This window comes from Lycium ferocissimum, chromosome 8, assembly GCF_029784015.1.
Source record: "Lycium ferocissimum isolate CSIRO_LF1 chromosome 8, AGI_CSIRO_Lferr_CH_V1, whole genome shotgun sequence".
Taxonomy (NCBI): Eukaryota; Viridiplantae; Streptophyta; class Magnoliopsida; order Solanales; family Solanaceae; genus Lycium; species Lycium ferocissimum.
Window position 1 is genome coordinate 38,964,154 of NC_081349.1, and position 21,505 is coordinate 38,985,658.

Here is a 21,505-nt window from a genome sequence, read left to right on the forward strand (position 1 = left end):
AGTCGCCCACTCCAAAATACCCCTTAATGCCTACATTCTTCCAAAATTCTCCTAAGAATCTCGTCGGGTCCTTTATATATTCTCTTTTTCTCCCCGCATCCTACGAACGGCTCCCTTAACCTCCTCAACCTTTACGCTCCTCTGATAACCAAAGTCGCGACTCCTATGCAGTGCTCCAAGTCTCCCAACACAATGTCTCCGTCCGCTCCTTCGTTCAAGAGTTCGTGAAAGTATGACCGCCATCTCTGCGTTTCTAACGCGGCTTCCCGTACCAACACTTGGCCATCCTCGTCCTTAATGCACTTCACTTGATCCAAGTCGCGTGCTCTCTCTCGCCTTGGCTATTTCAAACAAAGCTTCTTATCCCCACCTCTCGTTCTCTTTCGCAGAGAAGCCGAAACCGCCAACTTCGCCTCCTTTCTCGCCATCTTATACTTTTGATTCGTCCGCTTCTCTTCATCATCCTTGCTATCTACCAGCCGTCATATACGCCCCCGTTTCATTTGCTTCTTTACCTTCCCTTGGACTTCTCCATTCCACCACCAATCCCCTCGAGACCCCCAATACTTCTCTGATGAATATACATCCCACATCGCTCGCATCCCCCCTACTAACCCACGCCCCATAGCCATCAACTTCTCCCTCACAAAGGGTTGACAATGAGTCAAACTCCCCACCTAATCCTCGATTTCGGTCATCCACAATATAGTTTCTTCTTCTTCCTTCTTACCTCAACCATCCAGAAACTTATGTCAGTCGTAAGATTCTGCTCGGTATGACATGATGGTACCTGCTGAGGCCTTTATCATCTTTTCTAAGAAGCAAAAAGTCTATTGCGTCTACGAAAGGTTACCAAGTGCTCCTCCTTCTTCGAAACACGAGTTGGCTACCACCAATCCAAAAGCTTTTGAGAAATCTGAATAGTGAGACTCCTCCACCATTCCCGTCCTTTACTGCCAAATCCTCCACGCACCTCGTCATAATGTTCGGAACCCAATGTGCCCATTGAAATCTCCTCCTATGAATAACTATAGAAATAGTAAGGCGGTATACTTACCACCACTTCGTCCAAGTCCTCCCAAAAGCGCCTTTTACCTCCTCGTCCAAACCCACTTGTGACGCGTAGGCACAATAATGTTCAAGGTGAATCCTCCAACGACTAACTTAATCGCCATCATCCCGTCGTTAATCCTCCTCGATCTCTAAGCTTATCTACTAAGATCCCTACCCCATTCCTATACCTCGACTTGCCCGAGAACGCAGCCTCATCCACATCCTTAGCTTTAGGTCCTACCCATTTAGTCTGGACAAAACTATATTAATCCTCCTCTTTTTAAGAATCTTAACTAACTCAATGGACTTTCCCGATAAAGTCCCCGATACCAGTGCAATTTCCCAACTCCCTTAGCCCCCCCAACCCTAGTCCCCGATCCCAACCAAGAACATGACCTTACTACTACTATCCCTCACCAAATCCCCTGAAAGCAAATATACCGCTAGTGAAAGGTTAATCTAAGACAAACGAAGGATCAATAATCTTAGCACAAGTTAGTAATAGTCTATCACTATCAAAGAAATAGGTATTCAATTAGGCAAGAAACTGCAAAATTTATAAGGCAAAATTTGTAAGGCTAAATGACAGAATGGGCTATAGAGGTACCAACTCCAAGTAAAATAAAACCCGCATTTCGCCACCGAGAAATATAGTTGAAACAAGTAGCGTTCATGAACCGAACATGCCAGTCATCAATTGAAAGTCCTCGAAAATCACTGTATTGCAAAAGAGAGAGAGATTTTGACAAAAAACAACATACCGAGGAAGGAGAGAAAAGAGAGAACAGAGAGAGAGAAAGAGATATTCATAATAACACGAGTGATCGGCCGCCGGTTGGGATAGCCCGTTGGGGGGGGGGGGGTGGGTGGGGAATTTCGGGGGGTAACTTACCGTTACTAGGAGAGGAGAGAGAAAAAGAGAGGAGAGAGAAATACAGAAATCTGATTTTTTAGCGAAGAATCCTTTGATCTCGAACTATGTATATATGTGCTAATATAATGAGATCATACTTATTCTGAACTCACCAACGGTAGGTTCTCCTCTCTCCCGGTAACGATATCTGGAAAGTTGTTTTGCCTCTGAATTTGGTTATCAAAACTCAATCAACATAGACTAACACTTTTGATGGGGAATTCAACAAAATAACTCTATGCGTGAAACCATCAATACTGACAATCAGGCTAAAACATTGCTGGTAGACGAACTTAATTTGGTAGTCAAACTCAATCAGTATAGAATGAAATGTAAAACCCAAGTAGCATGATAAGAAACAATCACCAAGTATAAATAATTGGCATCATAAGCAATGCAATTTACAGCCAGTCTCAGATATGAACAATTTAAGTAAGATCATCTTCCTCTAGCTCCTTCGCCTTCAACGCTTCCTTCACTCTGAGAAGAAGTGTTGTCCTCCATTCATCCTGTTAAGTGAAAAGAATATGCCGACAGAAAAAGCATAAGTATTGGGATGAACAATGAAAAAAACTATAGCCAAACATGTTTAGGTTGATTGAGCCAATGAAGTACGAAATTCCCATTCACTTGGATAAATGAAAACGAAAACTACTGTATAAAGTAAACATTCTGAAATATCCAGATAAACAAAGGATTCCTTTCTTTAATTTAGTCGCTTGGGACTGGCACTATTCAAATAGAAGTACATAAGATGAACTGCCAAAGGTGTTACTAGTTACTACATATACATCTGTATGTACAATTCTGCATTTAAGTTCCCATGCCAATATATTTAGAAAATGACTGTAAGGTTTAACTGCAACATCAATCAATCATGAAATGCAACTACTTCTCAGTAGTTCATAAAACCTGCACCCCTATCTCATAATGGAGCACAAATGGAGATCATCGCTAATAAAATACTAGAGAAAAGAAAAAACTCCGAGTAACTTTTCTGCTATGTAGAGCCAGGATTGATGGTGATGATCCGGTGTTATGAGGAGTTGCAGATAGGAATATACGTAAGCCAAAACCACAAAGAAGTAACACTAAACTGTACAATTATCAGCAGTTGGTAACATCTAAAAATTTATGTTTCTTCTTGTAGGCAAAGAGTGGAGAAAACTAAATACCAGCTTTGTCATGCTATCATATTCCCTGAGACAACCAGTAAACTTTGGAACATCTTCCTCGTCAATAGCAGCTGTCAAATCCTGTCATTGCAAAAGTATTCTCCCAAATTTATTCTACATTATCATATTTGGAACACACAATGATCCTGAAAGAATAACTATGCTATCAAGCAACTCAAACACAATTTCTCTGGCTCTCGCATACTCAAATTGATGGTTCATCATATTAGTTGCTATGTTGGTTAGCAAGCATTGTGCTTATGTCCCAAGGAAATCACTTTTGCAGTCAATTTCCTCTGAATTCGATTATTCAATAGTTTTGTTTAATTTAATAATACTACATCGATATATATCTTATTTTTCACAAAACCCACCATCTACCAATATGTTGTTAATATCTTCACTTTCATCAAAGACATCAGTTTACCCCTACCCAGACATAACCAATGAATACCTGTGCAAATTTTATGTCTCATAAAAAGAGTAACAGAAAGATCACACACAAGTCAACCCGCACATGAAACTCTGTTTTGTGTCCTGGTAATTCATCCCCATATATACATTTCCCCTGTCTGCATTAAGCACTGCATTTCAGTTACAGATCAACCACTTTAAAGTTAACAATTTTTATATTTTGGATAAATTCTTAACAATTTCCATACTTGATACAGTATATACTTTGCTATATCCACAGATAAGGCAGGAAAACTTGTTCAAAGGAGATAGAGAAGGGATCAAGACAAAAGAACTCGTATGCTTGAGCTAATACAAGCTATGACATACCACTAGCAACTTGCACTCGCGTGTCCCAGAAAATGTTGGATCCAGGTCCTGCAAGTTAAGATGCATTATTTACTTACACATATCATGTCCCGTTGAAATCATAGAGGCTTGACAAGAAGAACACTCTACCTGATATTTCTCCAATGCGTTGTTAATTGCAACAACATCACCTCTACAAAGTTGGCAAATACCAGCATTCAGAAGATGCCCTCTCACTCCATACTTCAACAAGTTGTTTTTTATGGAGTGTCTTGCTATCTCCTCAAAAATATCAATTGCTCTTTGATATCTGGGTGACAAATACTGAATGTTAGGTTATCCTTTTATAATGCAAAACTTCAGTTATTCTTACATATGGAGCAAAGTTGAACATTAGCTTATTAACATTTATAACTTATTAAGTTCTCAGCGCTTTTAAAATGGCACTTAATGAACATTTCTACTCTTAGTTTGGAATTGACGTCTTTTCCTAAGTATTGGTTTTGACTCCCTTTATATATTCTCTTTTTCTCAACCCGTATACTAGATTTACTGCACCAGTACACCAAGAGACAAGGATAGAATTCAACAATTCCACGGAGAAATATGCAAGATAAAGAGGGAAGCTTAGCATCAAATTCGGACCTCCTATATTACCCAGAAATTGTTCTCAGAGGAATTTCCTCTTGCAGTTTCTAGGTCCAATTTTTTTACAAGTTGCTTTCGTCTTCAACTGTGTCAACAGTTCCATGTTCAGCAATGAATTTGCAATTGCCACAATTATTCTTCTCTAGAAAAACTGTATTACTATTTCAAGACAAAGAATCTTACTTTTCTACTTTAGCAGAGAATTCTGCAATTTTTTGCTTGCACTGATTTGCAGATGTTGTTACATCCTCACTCTGGAAAAGATCAGCAGCTTTCTCATAGTAAATGATAGCCTGCTCCAAATTTTGCTCTTGTTCATATAATTCAGCAATTTCCTGGACACAGCAGATTCATTATGTATCTTTCAAATGCAACAAAGCTGCCAAGATACACTCCAATTAACTGAACTCAAGTCTAGGATCATTTTAATGAAACAGGACTGCCATGTACTACATTAGACAGTCACTTACCTAACTTGATGGTATAAAAGTTTAAATTGCTACATAACTTGAAGAGGCTAAGCATAAAATTTACCAAAACCGGACCATAAACTAGAAAAGAATTTTGACCAAGCACAAAGTTGACAGTACTGCTATTGAAAACATCAAAGAGCACATCCGGTTTCTCACAGACAATATAGTTGTACCTTGTAATATCTTGCAGACATATTTAACCTTCCAATGTCCAGAAACATGTGTACTGCCTGCTCTAGACATGATATTGCCTCTGCAAGAGATACAATGTAAAGAGCTTTTTTTTCAATAAAAGTGAAATCTGATGAATGAAAAAATGAATTCAGCGTGAAGATTACATATAATATGACCCTGAAATGATCAACTGATATGGTACTAGAATTTTGCTTCTATATTTTATACATTATACCAAGTCACTTAACAAGAGTCTATACAGGGCCAGCGTGCTCAGCTATATTCCTGAATACTGGGACAATGCATTCTTTGTACGTCTTTACTGGAAACATTTAAATATTGCTAGTATAATGTTGTTAGCAATTGCCATAAGCTCACCCATAAAGAGATTATCCAACTGCTAAAGGACGATAGAGAAACTATATAGAAATAGTAAAGCAGTACAACCAACTACAATATGAACAACCACTCTGGGACAAGTGCACTTTATTCATCAGTGCATTGTACAAAATATCTTTTAAAGAGTTCCTACTGAAAGAACTCTAAAAGAGCTTCAATTTACTGCACAATGGACATATATCCAAGGATTCGACACATTATTTTGGAGCACATAAGACATTCCGCGATATAAAAGAATTGGACGGAAGCACAAGATGGCAACACACAACCTCTCGTATTTGTCTTCTTGTAGCAATGAGCAGCATTAGCGTAAGCACCAGCAGCCTCATGTTTGCTGTCCAACTGATAAGATAAGAAAAAATAGTTCAAGTATTTAAGTTTTGTAGGAAATATAAAAGGGAAAGGTACCAGATATAGACAAGTCATTTTGAGAGGATCAAAAACTTACCTTCAGATGACAACTTGCTAATTTGACATATACTGCTCCAGCTCGATCCCCTGAAACACCAATATTCCAAGATTGATATGCAGTTTTTCGCCATACCATATAGATGATCTACTTTATGAAACAGAAAGCCTTCTCCCATAGATCCTACAAGAACAACAACTACTACTACTACTAGTACTACTGCTTTCGATCCCCTGAAAGACCAACATTCCAAGATTGATATGCAGTTTATCACCATACCATATAGATGATCTACTTTACGAAACAGAAAGCCTTCTCCGATAGATCCTACAAGAACAACAACAACTACTACTACTACTACTACTACTACTACTGCTTCCAATCCCCTGAAAGACCAACATTCCAAGATTGATATGCAGTTTTTTGTCATGCCATATAGACGATCTACTACTACTAAGGATTCTACAAAAATCTTAGACCTTGCTATATTATGTTCTTTCAGTTTTTTCCACTATCAAACAAATGGATGTCCATCTTATACAAGAAACTATTCAGAAATATCTTTTCTTCCATTTTCAGCGACAATTCGCGGACTTCAAAAAGCACATAGATAAATCAGATGATAATGAAAACATCAAACTACCTGCGCATTAACTTACAAATATAGTTGACTCAGTGAATGGTAGTAGCACGTCGAAAGTATGACAAAAGCTTCCCAGTAAATTATTTTCCATATATGTACAGTATGCCAGTCATCAGAAAATTGAGAAAGTCCTCTAACTGCTATTCTTCCCAAATATTCACCAAAAGAAAAAGTGCAGCAAAATGCTACTATACCTTTTACTGACTATACTCGTACTCAAATCAAAGTAACCTTTCAGAGTATTGAAATATTCATAAATACTAACACAAGTATCTGAATCAAGTGAAATTAAATAATAGAACTTTGTTTCCAAAAACAAAGAATCTACTACTGTTGATCAAACAACAACGTAACGATGAAAGCCTAGAACAAAATCAGAGTGAAAATCCTAGCAAAAGTTTCACTATAGAAGTATAGATAGATCTTACAAAAAGTTACTGGCTTTTTTTTTTTTTTTGTTTTTTTACTCATAATTTTTTTGGTAACTACTCCCTCCAGATCAAAAAAAGAGTCCACTTAGTCATTTGCACACCCCTTAAGAAAATACTAACTCCTAGACAAAAATAGGTAATTTGACTAAACTACCCCTAATTAAATAGGCATTGGGATTTGATCATATAACACTTAATAGGGGCAAATATGGAAAAACAAGGTTAATTCTTTCTTGATTTGCAAAGTGGACTCTTTTTTTGATCCAAGAAAAAAAAAGGCTAAGTGGACTCTTTTTTTTATCCGGAGGAAGTAACTTATTTCATTACCAAAAATGAGAATATGTACAGCACAACTTAGGAACTTACTATTGGACCAATTTCCCCCACAGCCACTTTACTCATAATTTAAACGCATACGACAAGTAATTATGCAGTGTAATCCCACAAGTGGGGTCTTGGGAGGGTAAGATGTACGCAGACCTTACCCCTACCTTTGTGGGGTAGAGAGGCTGTTTCCGGTAGACCCTCGGCTCAAAGAACAGACCGATAATCCGCATAATGATAGGAGTAACAATTTATTGAAAAATTATCAGGATATTGCAGTCCTCAAAAATTCTAAAATAAGCATTCTTAGTCAGTTCTAATTAGAAAGCTTAAAAATAAAAAATAATATACTACTCGATTAAAAAAAAAAGAAAAACAGAAACTAACACCAGTAATCGATTAAACAACAATCATAAAAAATGAAATCACAGTTAATCACTACAATACTGGAGTTGATGATTCAAAGAAGAAGCAATTTTAACTATTAGTAATTAAATATTAACAATTTATGTTCGTAAACTAACACCAGTCATCGATTAAAAAGTAATTCAAAAAAAAAATTAAAAAAAAAAAGATTACAATTAATCAGTACAATATTGAAGTTGATGAGTCAAAAGGAAAAGAATTTTATTTCATGAATAATAGTAACACCAGAAATCAATTTAATAAAACAATCAGAGTTAATGAGTAAAATATTGAAGAATTGTGTAGGTGAAAATGAACTAACATGATTTAGAGAGTTTAAAGCAATTAGCAGCTTTATCGAATAAATCTGAAGCATCATCGTATTTGGAGCCAAACAGTCCCCAACCGTTAAGTTTTTTCTCAGCTTTTTTAAGGAATTCTTCTCCTCTTGCCATCTGATCCCCCATTGTTTTTGTGTTTTTTGTTTGCTTTAGTTGAAGAGGATTCTGTAATGGAAAGAAGAAAGAAAGAATCAAAGTAAGGTGGGTGAGATGTATTGGGAGTTGATTTTTAAATGAGGGGACCTTGACTTTTGTCAAACCTTGTTGTCTACTTTTCGTTGGGCTTGGAAGGGCTCATTCGCACAAATGTTCTATTTTGCGTGGAGTTGGTCTTCTACCGTTTAAGTGATGGAAAATATCTTTCAGATTCTGAGTTCGAACACAAGTAGAGAATAATAAATAAAAATTTATAAGGCTGAATTTCATAGCAAATTGTGCCTATTCGGACAGAAGTAAGGCCTAGCATATGTAGATTGTTGTGAGCTGTTTTTGAAAAAAAAAAATAGCGCAAAGTTTTATAGGATTTTATGTTATTGATGATAAAGTTATGCGTACAACATAGTTTCTATATAGAAGTTATGCCTTTTACCCCTCATAGGATTCTACAAAAGTTAGGCCTTGAGACTAACAAACCCGAATAGACATAATTTGCAACAAAGTTCTATCTTGCGATTTTTTTTTTTTTTGCCCCTCTTGGGGTTCGAACCAGAATCTTTAACCCACAAAGTTTCAATAAATGAGAAGTAGGGATAAAAATTAAAGATCACAAATACGGAGACAAAATTAAAGAAAGTGCTGAAGGACAGGCAAAAAAAAAAAAAAAAAAAAAAATGGCTTGGAAGTTTTGGAACTGGAAGTGTAAATTTCACTACAAGAAAAAAGATATTTGCCAACAATTTTTTTTTTTTATTGTCATAGATAGACTATTGTTGCAAAAAATACTTTTGGCAACAATATATATATTTTTTTTGTTGTTGCATAAACTTTTCCCAACAGTTATTATTGCAATGACGTGCAAAAACGTTTTTGTTGTTACCAAAAGTACTTTTTGCAACAATAGGCAATAATATGGCAACAAAATTAAATTATTTGATAACAAAAAAAGTTCATTTTTAAAAGATTCATCATATATACTAACAATAAAACTAAGTTATTGCCAAATATTGAATATTGCCAATTCTATTATTTTTGCTGCCAGTTATGTACTTTCTTGTAGTGTTTTCAAGAAATTGCTCGGGACTGCTATTTAATACGGGTCATTTGCACTCTTGTCCCTATTTTGTCTTTGGTCTTTATTTTTTTTCCCTTCAAAATCAACCTTCTGCTTCTGCCTATATGGACATAAGTTACGTATCATAATATGCACAAGTTATGCCAACACCCTTAAAGAATTTATGCCCCTATAGGCATAAGTTCGATTTTGAGGGGAAAAACTTAAAGACCAACCCATTTGAAGGACGAAAATTAAAGATCAATCCATTTAAAGGGAAAACTGTGCAATTAATTACTTGTTTGGTACGGTGTTTGTTATGAGACTAGTACAAAATTTAAACTTCAATTTCAAATCTCAAATTCTCTAAAAAGTAGGATTTCAAATTCCAAGTTATGATTTCATTTTTTTAAAATGTAAAATTTGACCCATAAATTTATACTTTATAATAAAAGACCCATCATTTTAAATTTTCCCCAAAAAAAGAGACTCATGCTCGATGTGAAGAGATTCCTGTATCGTGTAAAAGAATGATATTAAAAAATAACTAGTTATTAAGAATATTGATTTATGGAACCAATGGTAGGAGTTGCTCCAAATCATTACGATCATCAAACTCGACATGGGAAAGGGTGGTAGTAAATTGTCAATTCAGTAATAAAAATCAAGAATATAACTTAGAAATCATAAATGGCTGAAGAAACTAAAAATCAAAGTTGGAAATGTTAGTAGAAGAAAACGTTCAAGGTAATACATGACCTAACTTTGAAAGATTATATCTTCCGATAAATAAAGCATTTAGCCAAGATTCCTGAATGTAAATTGTAGCCTTTTGAGTTTAAAAGTTCAAAATGTTCATCAATCCGAGTTCTGTACAAAGGTTATGATCATTTTACCAAAAGATAGTAAAGTTGTCTCTTCCCGCCTCATGGGCGTGCGACGCGAGAGATATGACGCACATATCCTGGAAAAAAAAAATCAGTAACTTTAGAACAAAATGCTCATTTTATTAAGAGGGGAAGGGTTCTTGAATCCTAAGAGGCGATTTTAAGCCCAAATGGAATCAAACCATTTTAAGCTATTGATTTTGTTTTGAGTTGATTATACTCAATATGCATGGAATCTAACATATTTTTTACATGCAAATCACTAGATTTTTCATCAAATCTTCAAGAATTCAAAAAGCACTGAAGTGATTTTTCAAGATTGGTCTACAAGAGATAGCCCACTACACAAACCTTGTTGTTCGTTTATAAATACACTCGTAGATGATGATGTATGTATTGATTAAAAACGTGATTTAGTTATATTGTTGAGCAAACTCTAGAAATCTGGTGTTTTTGAAGTGAAAATTAAAGGAAAAAAAAGGAGAAGACGGTGGATAGTGTTTCCAAAATTTAGAAATGAGTTTGTTAATGATATTAATGACTCAAATGAATGGATAAACAATAATGAAGAGAATTATGGAGTGAATTATGTTGAAAGTGAAGAATTTGAGTTTTGAAAGGTTCGTGGCCACTTTATAAACTTGAATTGAGTTGAGTTAGATTTCTTATGAATTAATGAAAATAGATTGCAATTATGTAGATTGAGTTTGAGCTGATTCATCGAGCATTGTTGAGATTGTTGTTGGACGCACTTGACGTGGTTTGAAATAGTGGAAAGGTTGAGCTCAGGACGAGGTGGGTTAGACTTAATTTACTTTAAGGCTTTTGAATGAAAGCATGATTTCAGTTTTATTGAAGTAAGTGTGAAAATGTATTTGTATGTTCGAGGGGATGCACGAGCGTACTTACACCATAATTATGTAAAAATTATAATTTTTGTGCTAATGATTTGCTTTTCTTTGAGCCAAGAGTCCATCGGAAACAACCTTTCTGCCTCCCATGGTAAGGGTAAGGTATGCGTACACTCTACCCTCCCCAGACTCCACTTGTGAGATTACACTGGGTATGTTTTTGTTGTTGTTATATTTTTATGCTAAGTTCAAGTATGATGGTTGAAGCTAAGTGTGATTTTCCACTTTCATTTGGGTTTTTTTTGTTCAATGGGCATCAAGTTTGAGATTATCAACCTCAGGAACATGCTATTCAACTTGTCGACTGATGCCTGCTCCATAATGGTCATGTGGACCAGACATCCCATCCTTTATGTCAAATTGAACACAGATGGCTCCTGCATTAATGATATGTGTAGTGCTGGAGGTGTTGTGAGAGATGATATGGGTAGATTAATCATGGCTTTCTCCCTGCCTCTTGGTAATGGAAATAGCAACTGGACAGAAGCTTGTGCTCTACTTTTTGGATTGAAATGGTGTAAAGAAAATAGTTACAACATGAATGCAACAATGATCAACACCTTGGAAGATTGTTGAGACTGTTAAGGAGATTAAATTACTTATCAACTTCCCTCAGATCGGTACCAATCACTGCTACAGAATGACCTTTATGGACCACAAGCTAAACCAACTGAAGATCCTCACCGCCTTCAAATAGCTTACCGAGAGAAATTAAAGGGCTTCTCAATGCTGATAGATGGCAAATTTGCTTCTTTAGGATTAGAAAAAGGAGACCTGCTATGCTTGCATATGATCCACCTAGATTGTACATAGTTTTTGAAGGAACACAAGATGTATAGGGTGTTCCTTTCAGAGTAGCATTTACCTCATCTTCCTGATCTTAAGATAGGTTCAAAATCTTCTTTCTGAGGAAGGACCTTTTGTTTTAACAGCTCCCTATCCTCTCATGTACAAGTTTTTGCTGAAGATGAATAAATATCCTATGTTGAATTAAAAAAAAAAAAAGAGGAAGATCATCTTCCTTTAGCTTCTTCACCTTCAGCGCTTTCTTCACTCTCAGGAGAAGTTTTGTACTCCATGCATCCTGTTAAGTGGGAAAAAAAAAAACCAATAGAAAAGGCATAACATAAGTATTGCGATGAACAATCCAAAAAAAAAAAAAAAGAATAGCCATGTGTGTTTAGGTTGATTGAGCCAATGAAGTACGAAAATCCCATTTCCCTTGTATAACCGATATAAGAAAACTATCCCTAGAAAGTATACATTCTGAAATATCCAAATCGACGAAAGAATTAATTTCTTTAATTTAGTCGCTTGGGACTGGCACTATCAAATAGAAGTACATAACATGAACTGCCAAAGGTGTGACCAGTTACTACATGTAACATGTATAGTCATTAGATATGTATAAATTCTGCATTTAAGTTCCATACCAATATACTTAGACAATGCCTGAAGGTTAACTGCAACATCAATCAATCCTGAAATGCAACTACTTCTATGTGGTTTATAAAACCTGCGCCCAATCTCATAATGGAGCACAAACGGAGTTCATTGCCTTATAAAATGCTAGAGAAAAGGAAAAACTTTGACGAACTTTTTCTGCTATGTAGAGCAATGATTAATGGTGATGTTCAAGTATTACTGAGAAGTTGGCAGATAGGAATATACGTAAGCCAAAACCACTAAGAAGTAACCCTATATTGTACAATTATCAGCAGTTGGTAACATCTAAACATTTCTGTTTCTTGTTGTAGGCAAAGAGAGCGGAGAAAACTAAAATTTACCAGCTTTGCACTTCCAATGTCCAGAAACATGTCTGCTGCCTGCTCTAGACATGATATTGCCTCTGCAAGAGAAACATCGTAAAGATTTCTTTTTCAGTAAAAGTGAAATTTGATGAACAAAAAAACGAATTCGACGTGATGATGACATACATTATGACCCTGAAATGATCAACTGATATGGTACTAGAAATTTGCTTCTGTATTTTATACATTATACCAAGTCATTTACCAAGAGGTCTTCACAGGGCGGGCGTGCTCAGCTATATTTCCGAATAGTGGGACAATCCATTCTGTACATCTTTGCAGGAATCTCTAAATACTGCTAGTATCATTTTGTTAGAAATTTCCATAAGCTCAAACCATAAAGGAGATTATCTATCTAGCTGTAAAGGACGATAGAGAAACTATATAGAACTAGGAAAACAGTACAACCAACTACAATATGAACAACCACTCATAGGTCATAATTCTGGGACGAGTAAACTTTGTTCGTTACTATATTGTAGAAAACATTTTTTAAAGAGTTCCTACTAAAAGAAATCTAAAAGAGCTTCGATCTAGTGCGTGATCTAGTGCACAATGGACATCTATCCAAGTACGTCGACAGATATTATTTTGGAGCACATAAGATAATTCCGCAACATAAAAGAATTGGACAGAATCACAAGAAGGCAACACACAACCTGTCATAACTGTCTTCATGTAGCAACGGGCAACATTAGCGTAAGCACTAGCAGCCTCATGTTTGCTATCCAACTGATAAGATAAGAAAAAATAGTTCAAGAATTTAAGTTTTGTAGGAAATTAAAATGAAGGGAAAGGCATCAGCTAAGTCACTATGAGAGGATCGAAAACTTACCTTCAGATGACAACTCGCTAATTTGCATATACTGCTCCAGCTCGATCCCCTGAAAAACCAACATTCCAACATCAATATGCAATTTTTCGTCACACCAAATAGATGATCTACTTTATGAAACAGTAAGCCTTCTCTGATAGATCCTACAACAAGTGTCACGACCCGACTAGAGGGCCATGACGGGTACCCGGAGCTACCCTACCGAGCACCACCTAACTCACTTGTCATCACATTCAATTTGAACATACACCGTTCTCATCATAAAACTCATTATGAGACAGCCTTCATTTACTTCCCAAACATATATATATATATATACACATATGCCCACAAGGCTACAAAATGATGTACAGAACATGCACTAATAGGATCATGAGACATCTACTACCACACACATGTATCTACGAGCCTCTACTAGAATACTAGAATCATAAGGACGGGACAGGATCCCGCCATGCCCCAAATATGTACACAAAAAATATACCAACAAGCGGCAACTCCGGAGAAGTGGAGTGTGTTACACCTCGGATTTTCGCACGTTAAAGTCGCATCATGAGTTAATCGACGTAAGTTCAAAAAGAAATTATGTTGAGGATAAAAGGGATTTATTTTATTAATAAAAATGGTTACAAGAGTCTATAAATAATATTAGTAAGTGGCGGAATATTTGGAGGGTGAATGAATCAAGCATGAGTTTCGTCAAAAGTCGGTAAGTTGGGAATACGATAACTTGTACTTTGGGTGAGATTAGGAGTGTTCACATGCTAAGCAAGTAATGATATAAAGTATTTGAATTGTCTAATGGTCTCTTGTTAAGTTTGAAAGTCAAACGAGTTGTAATACGAAAGTCGACAAAGAGCGTCGCAAGTTAAGTTTGTAAATTTCACTGAAATTTGGGTCAAATGTCTCGGAGATTTTCTCTGAATCTACTTGGAATTATGGGGTGATCCACCTACCAAATCGAAAGTCTACGAGTCTGGTTTCCATTGTATTTTACCGTTTGTCAATACGACGTCCGAGTAGAGAGAAATCTCATTTCCGTCCCGAGGGTGAAAGCGCCACGGGACAAGATGATGGCCCAACTTAAGTGATATAAATAAAGTCCCCAAGGTTTTAGGCCCTCATTTTCATCAATATAAACCCTATATATACTCTCCCAAATTTATTCTCCATCAATCACAACTAAGTTCCCAAATCAAGTGATTACAAATAAGGAATCACATGACAATCATAGAATCGTAGATTTCTCGTTGTTTCGATTTTTTCGGAAGAAAAAGGTCTTGAAATAACTTAAGTTGCAGAGTATTATTCAACTTTTGAGGTATGATTTAACCTTCCCTTCATCTCTTTGAGCCTTACAAGTAATTAAACCTAAGAAAATGGAGGAAAATCCCATATGAATAAGTTATGGTTAAAATCAATGGGTGGACATGGCTAAATTGTTGAGCTATTTGTGTTGGGTTTGTTGTATTGTTTGGAGTTATAATGGTATGGATAGAATCATGGTAGTAAGGAAGAGTATAAAAGTAGGTCTTTGGTAGTGTTTTACAAGAAACTACACTACAAAAGAGCTTACAAACTCGTCCCTACGAATTGCTCGATAAAATGCCTAAATGAAGATTTTTTATTGGCTATATGCTCAAAGTTGATCTCGAATTGTTCGTATCTTGGAAAGTCGGTTATAAAGTGTTCGAAGCTTTGGGAAATGTGTATAACTCCAATCGACAATATTGAGGGCTTTTTATTCTCTTTAATGTGGCATGACTAGATTTCAAAATGACCTTTGTTGAAAAGTTGTTCCGCTAACTTGGATCGATCGCGTTCCATGATAAGTGGTGACACATACTTATCTATGACTTGTACCAAATTATGGTCCACATCTCCTTTTGCTATCAATTAAAAGACTTTTGGTTCAAAACTTATGTCGATTATGTGGGATAAAATGGTTAAGCTTACTTTTTTCATGAATAGCTTGTATTGAAGTACCTTTCACATTTCGTATCCCTCTTGTTTATCGAACGAAGAATGATATTAGTTATGGTACTCTTCACATCAAAGATTGAGTTGATTGTACTTCCTTTAATTAAGTTAATCCTTATCTTCGTACAATTGCTCCAGGTGACGAACCTCTCGTAAGATGGCACTTCTTTCGACGATAAAAGTTGTGTCGATCATCTTGTAAGAGACTTTGGCTTCGTGAATAATTCATAACAAGATGTTTCCTTTTACTTTTGCTTCTTTGGCCTAATGATCAAATAATGATAAACGTAGCGACAATAATGATAGTCGGAGGATAACGAAAAGTTCTTTAATTTCACTTTTATGATATTTCTTCGAGGTGTCTTTCATTGCACTTATATATATGTATTTGTTTTCGAGAGATTACCGAGCCGCGCTATAGTCGGCGGGTAGACAACAAAGTTATATTGCACCTAGACATGTTCTTTCTTTCGTGTTATGAATTATCTCGCAATGGCAAGATGTATTTCTTTCTTTAAGAACTCTATTTGTGGCGGGACCCGGGTAGGCACGTAGGATTGCCTTTGATCGATTGAGACGAGAGATGATGTTATGATGATGAGCTCACCCTCATAGGATTTATTATTGTTATATGATATGATATATGCCTCCACGGTGAGGAATGATTTTACGGGCATCAATTTACATTTATGTCTTGAAAAATTTGGTCTGGCCTCGTTCGATGGTTTCGGGTTGTCACTATATCTTTTTAAAAAATCTCTTTATGCTTATGTTACGTTTATGCTTCTTGTACTACATAATGTACATATTTCGTGCGACACATTTTATGTGATGATCATGCCCACAAGTATGATACGGATTGGTGTACCTTTCTCAGTAGGATACCAGAGTTCGGCAGGGATGTTCGCACTCCACAGTTGGTGAGTCATTAAATAAGATGCGTACATATATATATATATATATATATATATATATATATATATATATATATAGTATGGCTATGGGCGTTGGGGCCTTGTCACCTCCGGTTGATGCATATTAGTGCTCTTAACGCTTACGGACTATCGGTTTCGTGTGTCGGGTATTGTGTTTGGAACGTTGCCGGCCTTCGACTAGTTGTCTTTCTTGGTTGTGGCCTTGTCGGACCTAGTTATGCATATATGTTGTTGGGCCTTTTTCTGCTTTTAGGTTGTTATGATATAACTTTTCAACACAATTGTTATTCGGTGACATTTTGTCGTGCTATAATTCACGTTACGAGTTCGGATATCACGGTTGGTTCGCTCGGCCCTTCGGGTGCGGGTGGCGCCCAGTTGGGGTGTGGTGTGTGCTCTGTAACCGAAGCTCCTGTGTGTATGTCCATCGCACCTTTTGAGACCGCGGCATGAACAAGCGTCTAAAAGGAAGGACGTCGATGACAAAACAATGTACCGAGTATGTAAGGCATGAACCATAATGTAATAAAATAAGGAAACATGAGGGAAAAGAGATAAGTCTCTTAAGGGCGAATATCATGCATGCTTAGCCTTTTAAGAAAACATTTTTCATACATACGTAACATAATATCATCACTAGCCCGCATCCGGGGTAATCATCTCGCACTGGGTTTGCCACTAAGTGGGGAAACTAACGGTGTAACTATCATCGTCCATAAGCCACCCACGAAGTGTTGTCGCGACAACCAACTAGGCCCGGTATCATACATAAAAATAAGCATGCGTGAGAGTCCAATTAAAAGCTGTGATTATCGGAGTGACGTAAGGTCGGTAACCTTGATTATGTTATGGAATAATCATAACGTCGTTGTCTCTGAAGGAACTAGTATTATGAGGTGAGACTATCAACAATGAATAATATCAAGAAAATCATGCAATAGGATCATTAGTCTTATTATAGCATCATTTCATAAGCTTTATAATCTCGATGAATAAAATCATCATAATCATCGTCATTATCCTAGAACATATCTTATCCCTTTCTCATAGGAAGCTTTTAGAAATCTTTAGCCTTCAACTTTGGGATATGAGGAAGTCATGGAAATATAAAGGAATCATCGTATAGGAGTCATGCCTTTGAAAGAAAGGGACTAGCCTTACATACCTTTACATCTCTTTAACTTTATCGACTAAATGCTTCCTCCGAGCTCACGATTCTACATTGAGAGAATTCGTACTAAAATTAGATAATTGGAAGCATATTTGAGTCTAAACTAAAATTACTAAGAGATAACGAAAATTGGGTTGACATTTCCTTTGTTCCAACCACTTCCTCCATATGATAAACAACTCCCAAATATCGATAGCAACACTTTAATATCATAATCAATAAACTTAATTTCAAGTTAAACATTATTCAACTCTTAAAATTCCCTTTCAAAGTCATCCTTAACCATAACTACAATGCAACACCATATCCATTTTCATATAATACTTCTCGACATCATTAGTATCATTCACAACATGATTATACTCATGGCATATCAAGAATTATGATTCAAGTCAAATTATTCAAGAACATCACTAATTCGACATTTTGAGCCTCATATTCTACTTTTTTTCCCTAATCAAGTCATTCGACCACTCAATACTCTTAATAACATGAGATGAATACAAAACTCACCTTTGGTGATAGAGGAATGGACTTTGGATGAAAATGCTTTCAACTTGAGAAAAACCCAACTTCATGTTCCAGAGAATTCTTGGCTTACATCAACAGTGAGCATCACTTGATTCTCTTGATTCTTGGTGTTTAATCTTTGATTTCTCTTGGATTTGTGTTGATATGGTGAGTTAATGGAAGCTTTGAGAGGATTTAGGGCTTTTTTTGGGTGAAAAATGAATGCCTAAATCGTGGAAAGCCTGGAAGATTGTTATAGGCTTAGGAAAATTTTCCACTCGACGGATCTTTTAAAATTTCGGGGAAAGTACCACCTTTGTTCATCCGTACTTTGAAGTACGGGTTATTGTTCATCCGTACTTTCAAAGGATGGGTTACTGTTCATCAGAGGTAAAAAAAAGATTCCAACTTTCTGGAATTTTTTTCAAAATCCAAAGTGCGGGACGTAATTTATTGTACGAACACGTATTTTCCTCTATACTTACGAAATGCGATCCAGTTGCATTGGAAGAAGACTGTTGAACTTCAATTTTCATAGGTTATGGGTTCCGTAACTCCTTATTCTAGGAGATATGTGTCACACCCCGATCTTGAATAAAAAAAAAAAAAAAGGGTGTGATGGGCACCGACCCCGTATATTTGGCTTTCGAGCGACCCGCGGACTCTTATTACTCACATATTCTCTTTGGATTCTTAAATCAAATGAAAGTAAAATACATAGTAAAATTTTCAAAATCTTTTTGTCGTTTCTCAAATTAAACTTTGAAAGCGTGTGTGGCTTTATAACATAATGTATAATAAACACATATCGGCTAGCGGGCCATTTGTATCCCTAGACTACGGCGCGCAAAGTCTCCAAATGGAAGCGTATCAAATCCGACTCGTACACTGTACAAATGGAGTCTACGACTCACATGCCGGAATGTCTTAGATATGGCTTCTACTTTAAGTTGTACTGCGCGGTATGAAACAATGCCGCGAAATGGGGGCGTCGATACCTAATGTCGAGTATGTAAGGCATGAGTAATATCACGAAATCATAATGGGGAACATAAAACATGACATAGGAGAGTGATATAACTTTGACGAACTTTTATTGTCTACCAATGATAGGTATTTCCAAGTTAACCTTACCTTTGGAGTACTATATAGATACTACAAGTAAACCCCCGTACCGTGTAGGTACGATCTAAACATTTATGTTTCTTGTTGTACCATATAGAGTGCGGTGGAAAATTTGCCGACCATATAGGTGCCAGACATGATATCGCCCGACCATATAGGTACGTAAAGAACGCTTTACGAAAGTGAACCATGGAATAAAAAGAGTAATCCCATGATGTGACACCGAGTGCCCCTTGAAATGGGCGGATGCCATGCGTACTAGCTTTTAAAAAAAAACATGTAAATATACGTAAGTCATTTACCACGTAGGATCTATAGCGGCCGTCCATATAGGAACGCGTGTATAAGCCGACGTCCGGGCCTCCTTTGCGTCGGGGTGTAATCATGCGATTAAGGTGTGTCCCGGCCTCAAACCATCGGACGGCGCGCGGTGTCATAAAATAAATCATATGTAAAAATAAAGCATGCATGAGAGCCTAAGTGAAAACTATGAGCTGCCACTCGGATGACGTAAGGTCGGTAACCTCCGATCACATTATGGATAATCGGGATCGCCTGCCTTCCTACTGAAGGAACAATTATAAGGCGAGCGTCAATCAAGGATAACATCACGGGAAAACATAAACGGGGTCATGACATATCATTTCATATACTTTGAAACCTTTAAAATAGTCATTATCCAAAAATTAGCTTAACATTTCATATCGTTGTATTCATGGTAAGAACGTATCCTTGACATATTCGTCCTAGTCATTTCTCTCATATCTAGCATCATCATTGTCATCATAAAATCATAGTCGTTGTTTTGACCATAAAAACTTTCAAGAATCGTAAAACTTAGATTTTGGAGAAAAATGGATATTTTGGAAAACATTCATAAACTTTTAGGAAGGAAAATCATGCTTTGGAATCATAACTTCTAACGTTTGAAAATGAGAGCGTTATGGAAGCTTTTAACACGTCTCACGTATGAATCATGCCATGGAAAGAAAAAGGGACAAGCCTTAACATACCTGCGCCGCGCCTTCTAGGCTTATTCATCCAAGCTTGGTTCCACTGTCTACATTCAAGAAAGTTAATGCAACCCGTTAGATTCATCGACATATCTTTTGTGTCGTAACCTTTCAAGTTCCTTGCTTAGCCAACGGACGGGATTTCGACATCTCCAAATTTTCAACGAAAGTCAGTGCTCTTATAAGACTGTTTTAATCCAATAATTTGCGGCCAAATTCAATACCGACAAGTATTCTAACGAAACAACTTGAGTATTCATGATTCTATCTATTCAATTCAATTCAATTCAATTCAATTCGCATATTATTCCAACAACTCGATCGACATACTACTTTTTAAAAAACTTTTTTAACATATATTTCATTATTAATCGATTAAATCTTTCTATCACATAAGCCATCCCCACCAACTAGAATGTCTGATAAGATCAACTTTACCATAACTTACATAAAAATCCATACCATTAAAGCCACCACAGTGACGTAAGGTCTAACATATTTTCATGCATTTTCATCCATGTCTCTGTATTATTGAGACATTACAACGACAACAACAACCAACATGCTACATAGGAATTAGTCATTCTTACTACACATTTCATCACGCATATCTCACGTAACAACATAGAACAACTTATTTTCATAAGCTTTTAGAAATCATTTCATCACTTTAATCCATAATAACAACAACTATAAATGCCAAGTGGAATTTAGGAGTCATGCCTTTGAAAGAAAGGCATAGCCTTACATACCACAACACCTTTAATTTCATGGTTCTTATTCATTTCCACACGGTCATAAGCATTAAGAGAACATATAATTAGATTAAATCTCAAGCTTATCTTCTTCCTCGGCTAGAATTGGCAAATTGGAACAACAAGCGGTTTTCTCGCTCCAACAACTCCTCCATATGATAGGCCTTTCAATTAGTAGGAAACTAGAAGGAAAATAAATTTTTTCATAAACA

The 21,505-nt window shown here is 36.3% G+C and overlaps 1 protein-coding gene across 1 annotated transcript; it reads right to left on the bottom strand.

Moving 5' to 3' along the window:
- Positions 1-2,208: 2,208 nt before the first annotated feature.
- On the bottom strand, positions 2,209-8,332 carry LOC132068400 (alpha-soluble NSF attachment protein-like). The gene is made up of 9 exons (XM_059461972.1): positions 8,132-8,332; positions 6,046-6,095; positions 5,867-5,939; positions 5,198-5,277; positions 4,735-4,886; positions 4,054-4,213; positions 3,925-3,972; positions 3,142-3,222; positions 2,209-2,475 (listed from the first exon to the last, which is right to left on the bottom strand). Exons 1-9 carry the CDS (start codon positions 8,274-8,276, stop codon positions 2,395-2,397), a joined length of 870 nt encoding a protein of 289 aa, XP_059317955.1. The 5' UTR covers positions 8,277-8,332; the 3' UTR covers positions 2,209-2,394.
- Positions 8,333-21,505: the final 13,173 nt, after the last annotated feature.